A 14,047-nucleotide genomic window follows, 5' to 3' on the forward strand; every position below is an offset into this window, starting at 1 on the left:
ATAAATCACAGCCCTCTCACTGCATGTTATAGTCAGTCCCCTCCCTTCATTCCTTGTCATTTTAATGTATGAATCATGTGTTATGATGCAAAGCATAGAGGCTTCTGTGTTCTCCTGGGTGCTGTGGTAGTTTAGTTATTTAGTTTAAAAGTTTTTTTTCCTTCCAAATGGGTTGAGCACTAATCGATTCTTGACACACAAGCCCAATAGATTCTTCCCATTGAATGATCCCAGTTATTGCTTTGTGCTGAATGTCTGCCAGGATGCAGGTTTCAGGATGGAGGATAAGGTGCTGTTTGAATTACCCAGCAGGTGCGAGGCAAGGGCGGGGCTGTCAGTAAGCTGATGGAGAGCATGGCTGCCGACGAGGATTTCGAGCCCAACCAGGACAGCAGCTTCTCTGAGGATGAGAATATTCCAGTCAGCATGCAGCCTGAGAGACCCTGCACACCTGGTGAGCCCAGACACACGTTGTATTGTACACACAGACTCACACACACACACACACACACACACACACACACACACACACACACACACACACACACACACAGAGTAGGCAGCTGCTTTCATTTATTTATTTCTTTTTTCTGCCTTTCTTGCCGGATATAATAATCACTTTTGATGGCTGAATTACTTGCCTTCATCTTGTTAACACGTGGCAGTAAAAGGTGTTCTCTTCAAACTGAGCTGAACTGAGTTTTCAGCCTGTGGCACAAACTAAATATTGAATTCATGTGTTGTTATGAGCATTAAAGTTTTTCTAAACCTTTCTGTTATTCCAGCTCCAAGGAACTGCGCCATCAACAAGGACGAATTACAGGACGGGCTGAGGGTTCTTATCCCAATGGATGACAAGCTCCTGTATGCTGGCCATGTCAGCACAGTCCACTCACCTGACATGTAAGATCTTGAACATTTTCTCCTTTTTAAAGGATGTTTAAGGGCCATATTGTTAATATGTTTTTTTCATTGAACACAGCATTGGTATTAAACCAATCAGATATGGGTTGAAATGAAAGTTCTTTGGAGGAGGAAATGTTCATTCACCTACATAAATAAGACTTATTTAATGTTGTTAGAGGCCTGGATCCTTTCGTGGCCTTATGCACATGGATTAACTTATAGTTTATTGAAGAGGGAGAGAATTCCTCTCAAAGTCATTTTTACAAAGGCTAATCTCATTTAGAGGCAGTGCTGGGAGTAGGGGGGTGTAGAAAAATGCGAAACTGCTGAAGCATCTGGCTGGGAAGGCTCTAATGAGAGCTGCTCCAATGCATTCCTGCCCTGCACGAGAGCGCCACGTCCTCCATTTTGGCTTCATTAGAAAAAGCCGCCCCTCTGCGTCCTCTACGCCTGCGCTTTAGTATGCAGCGCGGAAAAACACCGGCGCACTGATCGGGCTTATCCCCGGTCCCCTTTGCAATCCATTCATCCACCCCAGCAATCCCTCCTCCACCCCTGCCTGGTAATGATCTCTGGGTTACAGAGGCAGTCAAAGGCCGGATATATTCACATGCTCGCTGTACAAAGACCTTTTTTTTTTTTTTTTTTTTTTTTTTCCAACGAGCGAGCTGGGCAAAATGATTTCAGAATAGTTTTATAAACTATTCTGAAAGGAGAGCTTTTTTATATCGTTCTACTTTCTTCTTCTTCAGTGCGTGTAAAATAACAAGGACTATCTGTCTGTTTTTTTTTTTTTTTTTTTTTTTTTTTTGGCTCCTCTTTCATTTCTGCCTTTTGTGAAGCCACACTAAAAATATCCTGCTCCCGCCGTGGTGGAAGGTGCCTTTGTGTGGGGCTGTGTTTGATTCCCAGGCCTTTTACTCCTCCACCTCAAGGCGGGAGGTTTAGTATGACAGTGAGAACTGGCGGTGAGGAGATTTAATATCCCTGCTGACTGCTGTCTGCGTGTGTGTGTGTGTGTGTGTGTGTGTGTGTAGGGGTACCATTACCGTGGATAGGTTGACTGGAACAGATCGCTTGTTGTCCTCCTCTCTGCTTTTTCTACTGAAAATCTAATTCTCTGGCGGCTTGTGGTACACAACACCTTAAATGCATTCATGGATGGAAAGTCCATCGGCAGGCCGCTCAGCTGTGTATATTGCACACTCGCTGTTTGCGTGCCTGGTGCTTGTCTTCATTAATGCCTTCGGTCCATTTCTGCACACGGAGAAATAAACGATCTGTCCTCCAGCATGCCGTCGGAGGACGTGAATGCGTCTACCCCACCGGCAGAAATATGCACCTAGGACACGCTCCACTGTGGGGGCGGTAACTAAAATAATTTATAGTGGGAATTTTAAAAAGAGGAATCCTGGGAAAGGCCTGAGAGGTGCCTGTACTCCCGTGAGCCTCCCCCCTTCCTTTCATGCAGCTTGTGTGAAGCGCGTGGTAAAAGGCTGCTGGCGGCCCTATTGTCATTTGTTCAACGTGAAGGGCATGCTAATGCCGCTGGCCCATTATTTATGGGTAATGAGAAAATAATTAAAATCTTTTTTTTTTTTTTTTTATTTAGTCCCACCTTGAATTTGAATTTCAAGGCTTTTTTATTTGTTAAAAAACATAGCACAGAATCTTTTCACAAATGTTTTTGTTCTTAAGCATTTGTATCACCAGTTTGCACAGATCCATATTTTACCTGGTCTAAAGTAAGATGTGGGTATTTGAATACTGAGCATGGCCTGGCTTACTAAGAACAGCCGGTCTGATTTCATCCAGTGCTTCCAGACCCAACATGCTTCTCCAGCAGGCCACCTCCCCTCTCAGCCACATCAACCCTCTCAACTACCCCCTCCCCCTTCCCCCAAACAAGCACCACTAAAGCATCGCCAGGCGGTGTCACAGTAATGGGGCTGCCATTCTGACAGACAAGCCTGACAGCTGTTCTGTCCTTTTGCAACCCATTCAAGAATACAGAAGAAATAAGTCACACATCTGCCCCCAGGGCCCTATTTTACAATAGAACTTAACACGTTCATAACGTTCATCTACATGACTTGTAAGGTCTGAGAAGGGTTAGCAACTCTGAGCCCACCTCCTACATTTTTGACACGGAAGACCTGTTTTTTCAGCAGGGAAAAAGAATGCCATAGTCTATGTTCTTGGGTGGAATATGTGAATTCAACCTTTTTCTGGCTTCCTTTTTGGAGAAGGGAAATGACAGACTGCTTAATACAGAAGCAACTCTGCGGTCCCCCTTTGAGTAAAATATGCCTGGCCCGAGTAATAATACTCTGACAAACTAAAAGGGAGAGGTTAAGTTAAAGCTTTGCCGTCTCTTTATCAGCGCCTCAGTCACACGGTCCCACCTTGGTTCATCTTTCTTTTTTTCCCCCTGTGGCTCTTTTAAGGTCATGTATACACTGCAAAACAAAAGATCTTGAAGGTCCCAGCTGCCCTTTTTTCCATAGCGAAGGAAATAAAATGTTCGAAGAGCATTTCATCCAACACCGAACAAGCCCGGCAAAAGAAAAAGGCTCCTCCAAATCCGGTCCCCCAGGATAAAGCACATTGTTGGAGTGCAGCTAGCTGCTAAAGCTGGGCTCCATTGGGTATTTTGTATAAAGGACTGTTCAAAGCTTTTCCCTGTCCTCCGAGGAGCCCCATGTTCGGTACTCAGACTTCCTAGCTGCTCTCAGGTTGTCCCCCTCCATCCCTCAAACCAAAGAGAATGGATGTTCTCTTAGGCATGCAATTATGTACTTGCTTTTTTTTTTCCCTTCCTTCCTTCCTTTCTTCTTTCCTTCCACCCATGACACTATTGTGCAGTGAGATTCTCCCACTGTCCAGTACTCTATGGCAGGTAGAAATTGAAGTGTGTGTCTCCCCCCCCCACTGCAAATCTCCTGTCACTTGGGTCTTCTGCACCGATTCTGACAGCCTGATTATTTACGAGTTTTTTCCTCTCCCAACAGATACAGTGTTGTTGTGGAAGGTGAGCGGGGGAATCGGCCTCACATATACTGCCTGGAACAGCTGCTTCAGGAGGCGGTGGGTCCCCATCCACTAATGACACGTGGGCATGTTCATCTACAGGACCTGGCCGTATAATGGCCAGAGGGCAAGCTCTTTCTGAGCAGAAACATCTTGGCTGCTGGGCTTGGAGGCATAATGCGGCTTTTGCTATTAACATGGAGCACTGGCCTGAGGAAATGTTTTACTCTGGTACATTTTGTTGATTTAGGCACAGCTACTTAACTCCCAGCACCTCTTTCTGCTAATGTGCAGTAGGAAGCCCCACTCTGCCAAAAGCAACTTTCTGTGTTCTAGACTCAAATTCACTCAGACATAAACAGAGACCTTGAAAGATTAATTCAGTTTTTTGTTTGTTTGATTTTTTTGCATGTAATAAATATGGATCTGTATACCTTTTTATATACATTAAATAATCTTTAATCGTTTAATCAATCAAATTTTATTTCTGTCTTGATCACAGATTATTGATGTAAAGCCCCCGTCTGTGAGATACCTTCCCCAAGGGACCCGGATCGCTGCCTATTGGAGCCAGCAGTACCGCTGCCTGTACCCTGGTACTGTTGTCAGGGGTAAGGTCTTTTGTAATGTTTTGTAATATGCTTCTATATGATAGTAATTTGGGAAATTGAATTTTTGAGGAATAATGTGGTTAAGCTTGATCCAGGTCTTGATCCATTTAGCTTGATCCATTTGTAATTTGGTAATTTGCTCCCTCAAGATTATTTCATCAGTTGGTTTGGGGTTGTGATGAAAAAATATTTGAATTACAAGCAGTTAGAATAAGGAACCATTATGTTGAGCCATTGTTCTCTTGTCCAATGCGTAGATGTTTAAAATTGAGGAGGAAAATGGCTGAGCAGAGTGTATGTGTGCATAAATCCTTCCTTTTGCCTTCAGGGAACTCAGACATGGATGAAATGGATGACTTGATAACGGTGGAGTTTGATGATGGAGACACAGGCCGAATTCCCCTGTCTCACATTCGACTGCTACCTCCTGACTACAAGATCCAGTGTGAGCATCCAAGCCTTTTGGCAAAAGCAAATATTACAGACCAAAAATAAAAATTGAACCTGAAAGCTGGCTGCTCAAATTTAATGAGAGTAAACACAGCTAGAGTTTTAAAAGCTAAGTAAACTGGGCTTGTGTGTTGTATGTGTATAGACTTTTTTAAAATTAAATTCAGCTGCTGATTTGTTTTTGCTCTTGAGGCCTGACGACAGATCATGCATAAGAAATCTGTTTTTCTTAAGCCGCGAGGGGAGTACATTGGAATGCAGCCGGAAAGCTTTTGCCATGTTCATTTAAACATGAATCCTTTTTTTTTTTCCTGGTGATTCTTGATATACTTGCTCTTGCAAGGGTAGTGGTTGTTGCATAAAAGTGTACTCTTTCTCTCCCATTTTTTGTGGTGCTGCTTAGGTGCGGAGCCTTCTCCTGCCCTTCTAGTTGCCAGCACTAAAAGACGGGGCAGAAAATCCAGCAAAGATGTTCCAGATAACAAAGAGACCGGTCCAAAGGCCACAGAGGAACCGGTTCCGAAGAGCAGGGGTCGAGGACGAAAACCCAAACCTAAGCCACTAGGTAGTTTTGTGTAAATCTTTACAAAAGGAATAGTTTCTAGTATGCTTTTTTGAGGTCTCAGTGGAGTGTAAATGGGTGCATAAGTGGAGTAGTTTCTGAGTCTTCCATGTAGGTCACTATTCTGCACATGCATATTAAAATCCCTCCTGTCTGTGCTCATTTCCAGAGCCTGAAATGTCTCCAAAGGAGCATGAAAAGACAGACACATCAGCTCCTGCTCCAGCTAAGGAAAGATCGCAGTCGGCCCAGAGAAATGGCCCAAAGCCAGGCAGGAAAAGCCAGCAGGCCAGCCCAGTCACCACCACCAATGCCGCTGCTAATGAAAGCCTAAAGAAAACCACAGGAGTCAAGGCCCCAGCTAAAGTGCGCTCACAACCGCAGAACGTCTACACAATGCCTATCTATGGAAAAGTCCTGTCAGTAGACCTCTACAATGACCCGTCCACTTCCCTTGCTGCATTCATGTCCAGCAGTGATGCAGCAGGCAGCAACAGTAGCAAAGTCAAGAGGCCAAGCAAGAGTGAGGAGATGCAGGAACCTGGCTTTGGCCTGAAAAGGAAGCAGCCCCAGAACGAGATCCTAATCAAGCTTGACCACGAAGGGGTGATGTCTCCAAAAACCAAGAAGACTAAGGCCCTGATGATGATGGAGGGTCCCTCAAAAAGAGAAGGGAACAAGGCCGTGCTGGGTGTGGGCTACACAACGGTCAACACGACCAGCTCAATCAGTTCCACCACTACTTCCACGACCTCTGTCACCAGTGAGAAAACCAATGTGAAAGCCAAAGCTAAGCTCACTGAAGAAACAGAACCTTTGAAGGTGGACAGCATGTCCACCTACAGTGTACGAAAACTTGGCACCAGTGCTGATGGAGTGGTCAAAGTGAAGAGTTCTGAGGAGAAGATGCCAGTGGAGGAAGAGACTGCTAGCAGCAGCAGCAGCAGTAGTAGCAGCAGCAGCAGCAGCTCAGAATCTGAGGGGGAAGAGGAACGCATTGTGTCAAAGGAGAAGAAAAAGTCCAAGCAGGGTAGCAGCTCTTATAGCTCTCGTGCCTCCAGCCCCGTCTCCTCTTCCAACTCCTCAAGCTCTTCTACCAGCAGCTCTTCTTCGACTGGCTCAAACTCCTCCTCCTCCTCCTCCTCTTCATCCTCCACCACTACCGATGAGTCTTCATGCAGTTCTGATGAAGAGGCTCCCATCCTGCAGCAAGCTTCCTCGTCCTCGATGGAGGAACCTTCTCCATCAGAGGGTGATAAGTCTGAGCTTTTGTCTCAGGAGCATCACAAGTCCCAGAGTACCAAAGCCCAGAAGCAATCCCAGCAGCCTCAACAGAAACAGAAGCCTCAGAAAACAACAAGACAAGGCAGCGGCCGACCCAAGAGAAGGGAGGGAATTCATTTGCCCACCACCAAGGAACTGGCCAAACGTCAGAGACTTCCTTCCGTGGAGAACAGGCCGAAGATATCAGCCTTCCTGCCCGCCAGGCAGCTGTGGAAATGGTTTGGAAAGCCCACTCAGGTACATCAGCAGTTTTCTGTATTTATTCACACTGGATCGTCATGGTTGGATGGGTTGCAAACCATTGAAACCATTTAATGTTTTATTTTTCTTTATTTATAGAGACGGGGAATGAAAGGAAAAGCCAAAAAATTGTTTTACAAGGCAATAGTGCGTGGCAAGGAAATGATCCACATCGGAGACTGCGCCGTGTTCCTCTCTGCCGGGCGTCCCAATTTGCCTTTTATTGGGCACATCCAGAGCATGTGGGAGTCCTGGGGAAACAACATGGTTGTCCGTGTCAAATGGTTCTATCATCCTGAAGAAACCAACCCTGGAAAGAAACTTCATGACAAAAAGGTTTGCTGCTGCTTTTTAAGTACTGCTTATTATGTATCTGTTTTGTTTTTAGTATCAAAATTTAAGGGCATTTTTGTGTCACCGTATCCCTCAGCCTGTTAACAGAATCTGTACTGCCTGCTCAGCTGCTCATAACTTCTCTTGACAGAACTGGGATCAGATGTCTGGAAGGAGTCTTCCTGCAGCGCTGCAAGCCTCTAGTCAGAGGAAAGATTTCATGGAGGTGAGACTTTGCACCAGCAGAGCCTGTCTGACACTTATGTACATATAGATAGTCCCAATTGCACCAGCCTTCCATGCACATACAGTACAGGCCAGACGTTTGGACACACCTTCTCATTCAATGTGTTTTCTTTATTTTCATGCCCATTTACATTGGTAGATTCTCACTGAAGGCATCAAAACTTTGAATGCACACATGTGGAGTTTTGATGCCTTCAGTGAGAATCTACCTGCCTGTAGTGTACATTAATGTTTGTGCGATTAAATATTAAATGCTTGCTTGGTTGTTTTGTTTGTCTGTTTATTTACTTATTTTGTAGCGGGCACTTTATCAGTCCTCTCACATTGATGAGAATGACGTGCAGACCATCTCACACAAGTGCCTGGTGGTCAGCCTGGAGCAGTATGAGCAAATGATAAAAACCAAGAAGTACCATGATAGCGAGGACCTCTACTACCTGGCAGGTACCTATGAACCCACGACTGGTATGATCTTCAACACAGATGGGGTTCCGGTCATCTGCTGAGCAAAGTCCTCTGCCAACTCATGCCCAGCACAATCATGCGTCCAGTGTTTTTGTCTTCAGAGTCCTTGTATATGGGCACAGAAGCATAATGGACGTGACATTTGAATCCCTCCTTACTGATTATAAGCTTGGAATGAAAGCAGTAAAGCATCTGAAGGTCTAGATTGTCCTCCGAGACTGACTGCAAAAATTTCTTCTTTTTTGTTGGATGTGGTTTTGAAGAATGCTCCAGCCAGGCTTTCATCCAGTTGGATGCCTTTCATGCTTAATTTCAAAGTCTTCAAATACTGTTGTTTTTTTTGTTTTTTTTGTTGATGGCAGCTCACAATCTGTCACAATCAGTATTGTAAAATTGGCCCTAGGAGGTTCTCAGATGGCTAATTGGGAGGATATTTTTAACCCGTTAATGGAGAACAATCAGTTTCGAGTTCTGACAGGTGTCGTGAGGACACATCATGCCTTCCGTCTCATGGAAGTTCCAGCCTGCATACCATGTTGACATAACCAGAGAGAGTGTGTCAGAAATGTCTTTAAGGTCAACTGAATCTGCACAGCTGAGCCCATCTTGTCTTCAACCATCACCAGCACCACTCGAATGGAGGTGACACTGCTCCAGTGGGACAAAGTCCTCCCCACATCCATGGGGGATTTTGTAGACCATGCATCTAGGGCCCAGGGACCAGCCCATGGAGCACATGATCCAGAATGACAACTCATGTCACTCTTGGTACTTACCAGCCACCACATTCTCCAGGGACAACCTGGTGGAAACTGGTGGAACTTTAAGAGGAGGAATGTATAATAAGTTTGGACAGCAACTCTGACCCAGACTCTTGCTGCCACCACAAAGACAGTGTTTAAAAAGCTATGGACCATTCTAAGAATACGAAACTGTAGTTAAAAGCAGGGGATTAAGAAGAAGCACTTAAAAGAGTATATGGAACGAGGACCCCACCTCTGCTCCTACATTACCCAGGAAGAGGTTGCGGGTTTTAGAACACGCCTGTGCTCGGGCTGCCTCTCTCCACTGTTCTGTTTATTCACTGGAAAGTGTGAGTCCATTTTCCAGCGCGCAGCCCCCGAGATCTATCAGAACATTTACTCAAGCCTCTCCTTGAGCTAGGGAGGCAGAAAGGTCTCCTTGTATGATTCATGACTTGTTCTAGAGCTGAAGGGATCCTCATATAATTATGTCTGTAAATACGCGCCGCTATATATCTATATATAAAGACAAACATGCATTTTATTTTCATGTACCATAGATTTACGTGCAGGAAGGGGATGGGGTAATTTTTTTTAAAAGGTTAAAAATTTAAAAAGCTTTAATAAACTGTGAAAAAATCTAAATGAAAAACAAAAATCAGGAACTGAAGTTGTTGCTATATCGAAGCTGTCCACTACAGTACATTGGTGTAATGTACTATTACGTTTATATAATATTACATGTGTTACATTACAGGATGATTGCTTTGTGGAGTGTGTGATCAGTATTTGGCATGTATCGTATTTTTCTATGAAATATTGCAGTGGTACAACAGTAAGCACTTAAACTCTGCCCTTGGCCTTGTGTAGGACAGGTTTCCTTTCGACAATCCCCTAGTGTGTGGAGTTAGGCACCTTTTGGGTGGACAAAATATTATTTTATTATTATTTTTTTTTTTAATTGTAGTCTCAGGCTAACGCTAGATTTACATTGCAAGAAGCACCCGAGCTGGCTCTCCTGCCATGCTATAACCCTGCCCCACCCTAGATCTGTCCCGTTTTGTTCTTTTGGTTGCTCTTAATATGTTTTGTGTTGTTCCTGATATCTTTTACCCCACATCTCTTCTGACAACTCTTCCACCACACCAGTTAAAAAGCAATTACATTGTATGCATGAAAGCACTTTGCTAGAACAGACAAAAAAAGCTTTTGTGGAATGGAGAAGAATGGAAGGGTCGGGTGGTGAACTGGAGATAGTAATGCTAGAAGCTTCCGTCTTTCTACCTGTGCACACCCTAGGGCACTTAACGTTTATTTTTTATTTTTTCGCCCTGGTTCCCCACAGCACTCCTGCCAATGTTAGTGTATACCCTGACTAGCCTTAACCTTGGTCCTTGAGGGAGTCTGCTCAGTTTTTTTTAAATTATTTTTATATTAAAATAAATTTTGTTGAATGTTTCTCATTGCAAATAGTGCCCGTTGGTTTTAATATTGTATTCCAAAGAAACGGCAACCATCACCAGAAGTTCTTGGATGCTGTCAGGACCAGGCAATTTATTAGCTGCTGTTTAAATCAAGACCAATCAAATGTATTTGATTTCTGTTTCATTGTAGGACATTGTAGACGTTTTGTCTCCATTTTTTATTTCCCTTGATTTGTGCCTGTTGTTCTAAGACTAGAGTTGAATGTTATTTTGTTGGTTGAACTATATTTTCTGGCCCAATCATATTAGGAATTTTCATTATTTTAGTGTAGGTTGGTAACTGTCTTAGAAAATACAAAAATCTGTAATAATTGCCACACACACACACACACACACACACATATATATATATATATATATATAGGAAAATGTTAATGTCTTTAATTTTGTCTCTGTTCACATGTCTACATGCATCCAATGGGTTGACGTAATGAAATTTAGCCAAGTTTATCCATTGCCACATTTTTTTTTTATTATTATTGCTTCATCTGAGAATGTTGGGATACATCCCTGTCTTTAAATTTGTTGCAATGACTATGTTCTGTCATAAAAAATTTAAGCAAAAAGGGAATTCACGCTAGACATCTGGTCACGTGATTTAAGCCTTTTAGCTCTGTATTTTATATTTGTAGAAATATATAGACACTATTCTGTACATAGAATATATGGGTAGATGTTAGTGTCTTTTTTTTTTTTCCATGTTTCATATAAAGTTGGCCAATCTCTCAAAGAGATGATATCTTGTTGATATTCAATAGGTAAATATCTTAACATGTTTAATTATGGTTTTCTGAGTTTAAATATACATGTTTTCTCTGTATATCAGGCTTGGTTACAATTTCAGAACTCTACTAATCAACCCAAAGTTGACAGTGATGGTGCCAAATGACTCATAAAATTTAAGAAATGAGATGATAAACAGCAATTTTACTGTCCAGTGCCCTCTTTGAGTATTGTGCACACCGGGTTGCTTTGTAATGTATTGGCCCAGCGAAATGTACAATCAAAGTGCCCCACAATGAAAAAAATTACTATTAGCTTGAGTCAAGCTTTATAGCACTTTTTGACATTTTATCTGCACCTATTTAACTAAAGCAATGATACCCTCTAGAAACTGAAATTGAGCAGAACAATCAAAGAAATATATTTTTACTGGTATGACCAACACATATTCCATAGAGATTTAACTCATCCTGGCCCATGGCAGATTTTGCTGTGCCGACCCACCTTCCCCTAAACTGCAGGAGAAAGACACTGGCCTCCTCTGGACATAAGTCATTAGGTGGAGTAGCTATTACCTCTTTCTGCTCTATGGTTCTTGCATCCCTGCTTTCGCCCTTTTTATCAGCAGGTACACAGTACACTATTGCCATGTCTGTAATATGCATTACTAAATACATGTGGGCACAGAATGTACATTTTTAGTGGAAAAGCCTTTAGTTCTTGTCTGCATGGTTTTCTTTCTTTCTTTTTTGTTAATGTTGGGCTCAAATGCTTGTTTTGGTGTACAAATCCTGTTATCTTTTTATTTCTTTACCTGCCATATTTCCCCCCTCTCAGAACAGTTGTCCTCTGTGCTTTATGTGCAATACTGCTGAATTGGTTTCTGTGAGGTAGCTGCTAGTGATGGACGGAAAGTGCTAATGTGTGGGAGGTGAGTGCACCAGAGAGAGTGAGAGAGGGTGTAGTCTGGAGGCTGGTCCTTCACTGGTCTTCGTCTGCTGTTCCTGCAGCATTGGTTAGGTCCTGTTATGAAAGGAGGGAAAAACTTTTTTTAAAAGAATCATTTAAAAGCATTTTGTAAATTGTCCTTTAAGAGGGGGGTGATTATCTATTAATATACTTTGTACACACATTTAATCTTGTAAAAAAAATTAAAGAATACACTTTTTTTAACTGACGCAAAGATTTAAAAGTCTGTTTACCTATATTTAGAATGTACAGAATTTGATTTTTGAAGCATCCAGCTTTTATCAGTGTTTTTCTTTTCTTTTTCTGTTTCCTGTAAGAGCTCCATATTTTCTAGTTCTATAAATAAACTGATAAAAACTGTATTTCTGTATTTTTGGTTAACTTTTTGTGCACTATCATAGAATAAACTTTTTAGATGTTTATATATTCTCATTTGAGTGAAAACTGACTTTATTGATGTGATATTGCTTATTATATATTCTGTGTTCAGTACTAACCTTCTATGCATGCCAAAAAAATAATTTTATTAATGTAGCCATAATGCAGCCATTTTGATAACAGCTTGGATGTCTACTTACAGGTTTCTTTGTGATGTCAGTGTTGTGCTTGGCCCCAGTAGGTTATGACCCGGTATATGCCTGACTGGTGTACCTCCAGGGACTAGTGTTATTACATGCAATTAGTTTTTTTTTTTTTTTTTTTTACCGCGCCTGTCATTGGCTGTGTAACCGGCTCCGCGCAGCAGATTTAAGTGAGCGCAGAAGGACACCTGCAGTGCTGCGTAATGGGAGGTGATGGTGTCCTGTGTGTCAGCGCAGTTCTGAGATGCACTCCAGAATGTGGCTTTCTGTAGAGGAGCCGGTTATGCCAGTTAACCGAAACCGACAACCGTGCTGATAATATTCCACATGGTGGACTAGCTGCATTTTCCTTCCATCGTTGCCATGTAGTGCATGGCAGTATGCCTTCATCAGATGATGCATACTCATTAAGGTCCACAATTTATTCCCATTTTGGATTCCATGGATAATCACCAGTTAAATTATACAACCTGTATGAAATGTTTATATATAAAAACATACATATATCAATGGTTGACAAATCATTGTCTTCCTCCGCTTTGGTTACAAAATAGGTAGAGGACAAAATGTTTTCTGTTCTGTACAGACCCTTGGAATGGGTTCTGTTTGGGCAGCTTTTTTTATATTATACTTAGCCCTTTCAGATGGAGGAAGATGCATTGATTAATTGCTGATGGATTTCTACCTTTTGGGTTGCCAAGCGACAAGGGTAGAAGCCAGAGAGGATGTCCTTGCTCAAATGAAGCACGAGCCAAGATATATTTGTGGAGTACGTCAGCGTTCTGTTTAGCAAATGCATTCTTCCAGTTTGTATTTATAATGAGTATTATTTTAATTTGTTATAGCCAGTGTTTTTCAGACTGCATTTCAGTTGCATAACAGGTTTTTTTTCGTCTTTTTTTTGTTTGTATGATATACTGGGAAAATCCATAAATGACGTGACCCTTCTCACGTGAAAAGGGCTTGAGAGGAAAGGAGTGAAGCAAATTTAGCTCTGCTATTAAAATGGCCTCATGAATCAGGTTTGCAGTACTGACCATCTGTAAATTATCACTTGGAACGGGAAGGGGATGGTTAATCGCCCCTCCCGCAAAACAGCGGAAAACCGGCTTGTTTTGTTCGCAGCCGAGAGCAACCAAAATGGCCATTTTGCCCAGTGATCGAATGAATTTGACTCCACTGTTCGGAACAATTTTAACATCCCTTAAATTCTTCACCATGCCTGCGTAAATGTCTTAAAATATTAAGAGCTTGGCGCTGGTTAAACATGAAAGAGCAGCTCTGTCGTCTCTTGCCACGTGACTGCGTTTGTTCAAGGCCTCTTCAACAACTTAATTTTTCCCCCCTCTGCAAGCCGAGCCTACTTTTAAAATTCATACAAACCGCTGAGATGTGATTTTGATATTGGAGTCTCTTTGAT

General features: G+C 42.5%; 1 protein-coding gene across 6 annotated transcripts in view; it reads left to right on the plus strand.

Annotated features, from left to right (window-relative positions):
* tnrc18 (trinucleotide repeat containing 18) overlaps positions 1 to 12,478 on the plus strand; it is a 53,483-nt gene extending 41,005 nt beyond the window's left edge. For 4 of the 6 annotated variants that reach the window (XM_028986181.1, XM_028986183.1, XM_028986182.1 and 1 more), the window contains 10 exons: positions 310 to 454; positions 786 to 903; positions 3,918 to 3,993; positions 4,439 to 4,547; positions 4,876 to 4,992; positions 5,401 to 5,562; positions 5,729 to 7,080; positions 7,183 to 7,419; positions 7,568 to 7,642; positions 7,962 to 8,168. In XM_028986181.1, the coding sequence (XP_028842014.1) occupies positions 310 to 454; positions 786 to 903; positions 3,918 to 3,993; positions 4,439 to 4,547; positions 4,876 to 4,992; positions 5,401 to 5,562; positions 5,729 to 7,080; positions 7,183 to 7,419; positions 7,568 to 7,642; positions 7,962 to 8,168 (2,598 nt within the window). Of the gene's footprint in view, positions 1 to 309; positions 455 to 785; positions 904 to 3,917; positions 3,994 to 4,438; positions 4,548 to 4,875; positions 4,993 to 5,400; positions 5,563 to 5,728; positions 7,081 to 7,182; positions 7,420 to 7,567; positions 7,643 to 7,961 lie in introns of all 6 variants that reach the window. The other 2 variants (XM_028986178.1, XM_028986180.1) reach the window with 2 other exon arrangements.
* The last annotated feature ends 1,569 nt before the right edge of the window (positions 12,479 to 14,047 follow it).

The sequence above is a fragment of the Denticeps clupeoides genome, chromosome 7 (genome assembly GCF_900700375.1).
Source record: "Denticeps clupeoides chromosome 7, fDenClu1.1, whole genome shotgun sequence".
Lineage (NCBI taxonomy): Eukaryota > Metazoa > Chordata > Actinopteri > Clupeiformes > Denticipitidae > Denticeps > Denticeps clupeoides.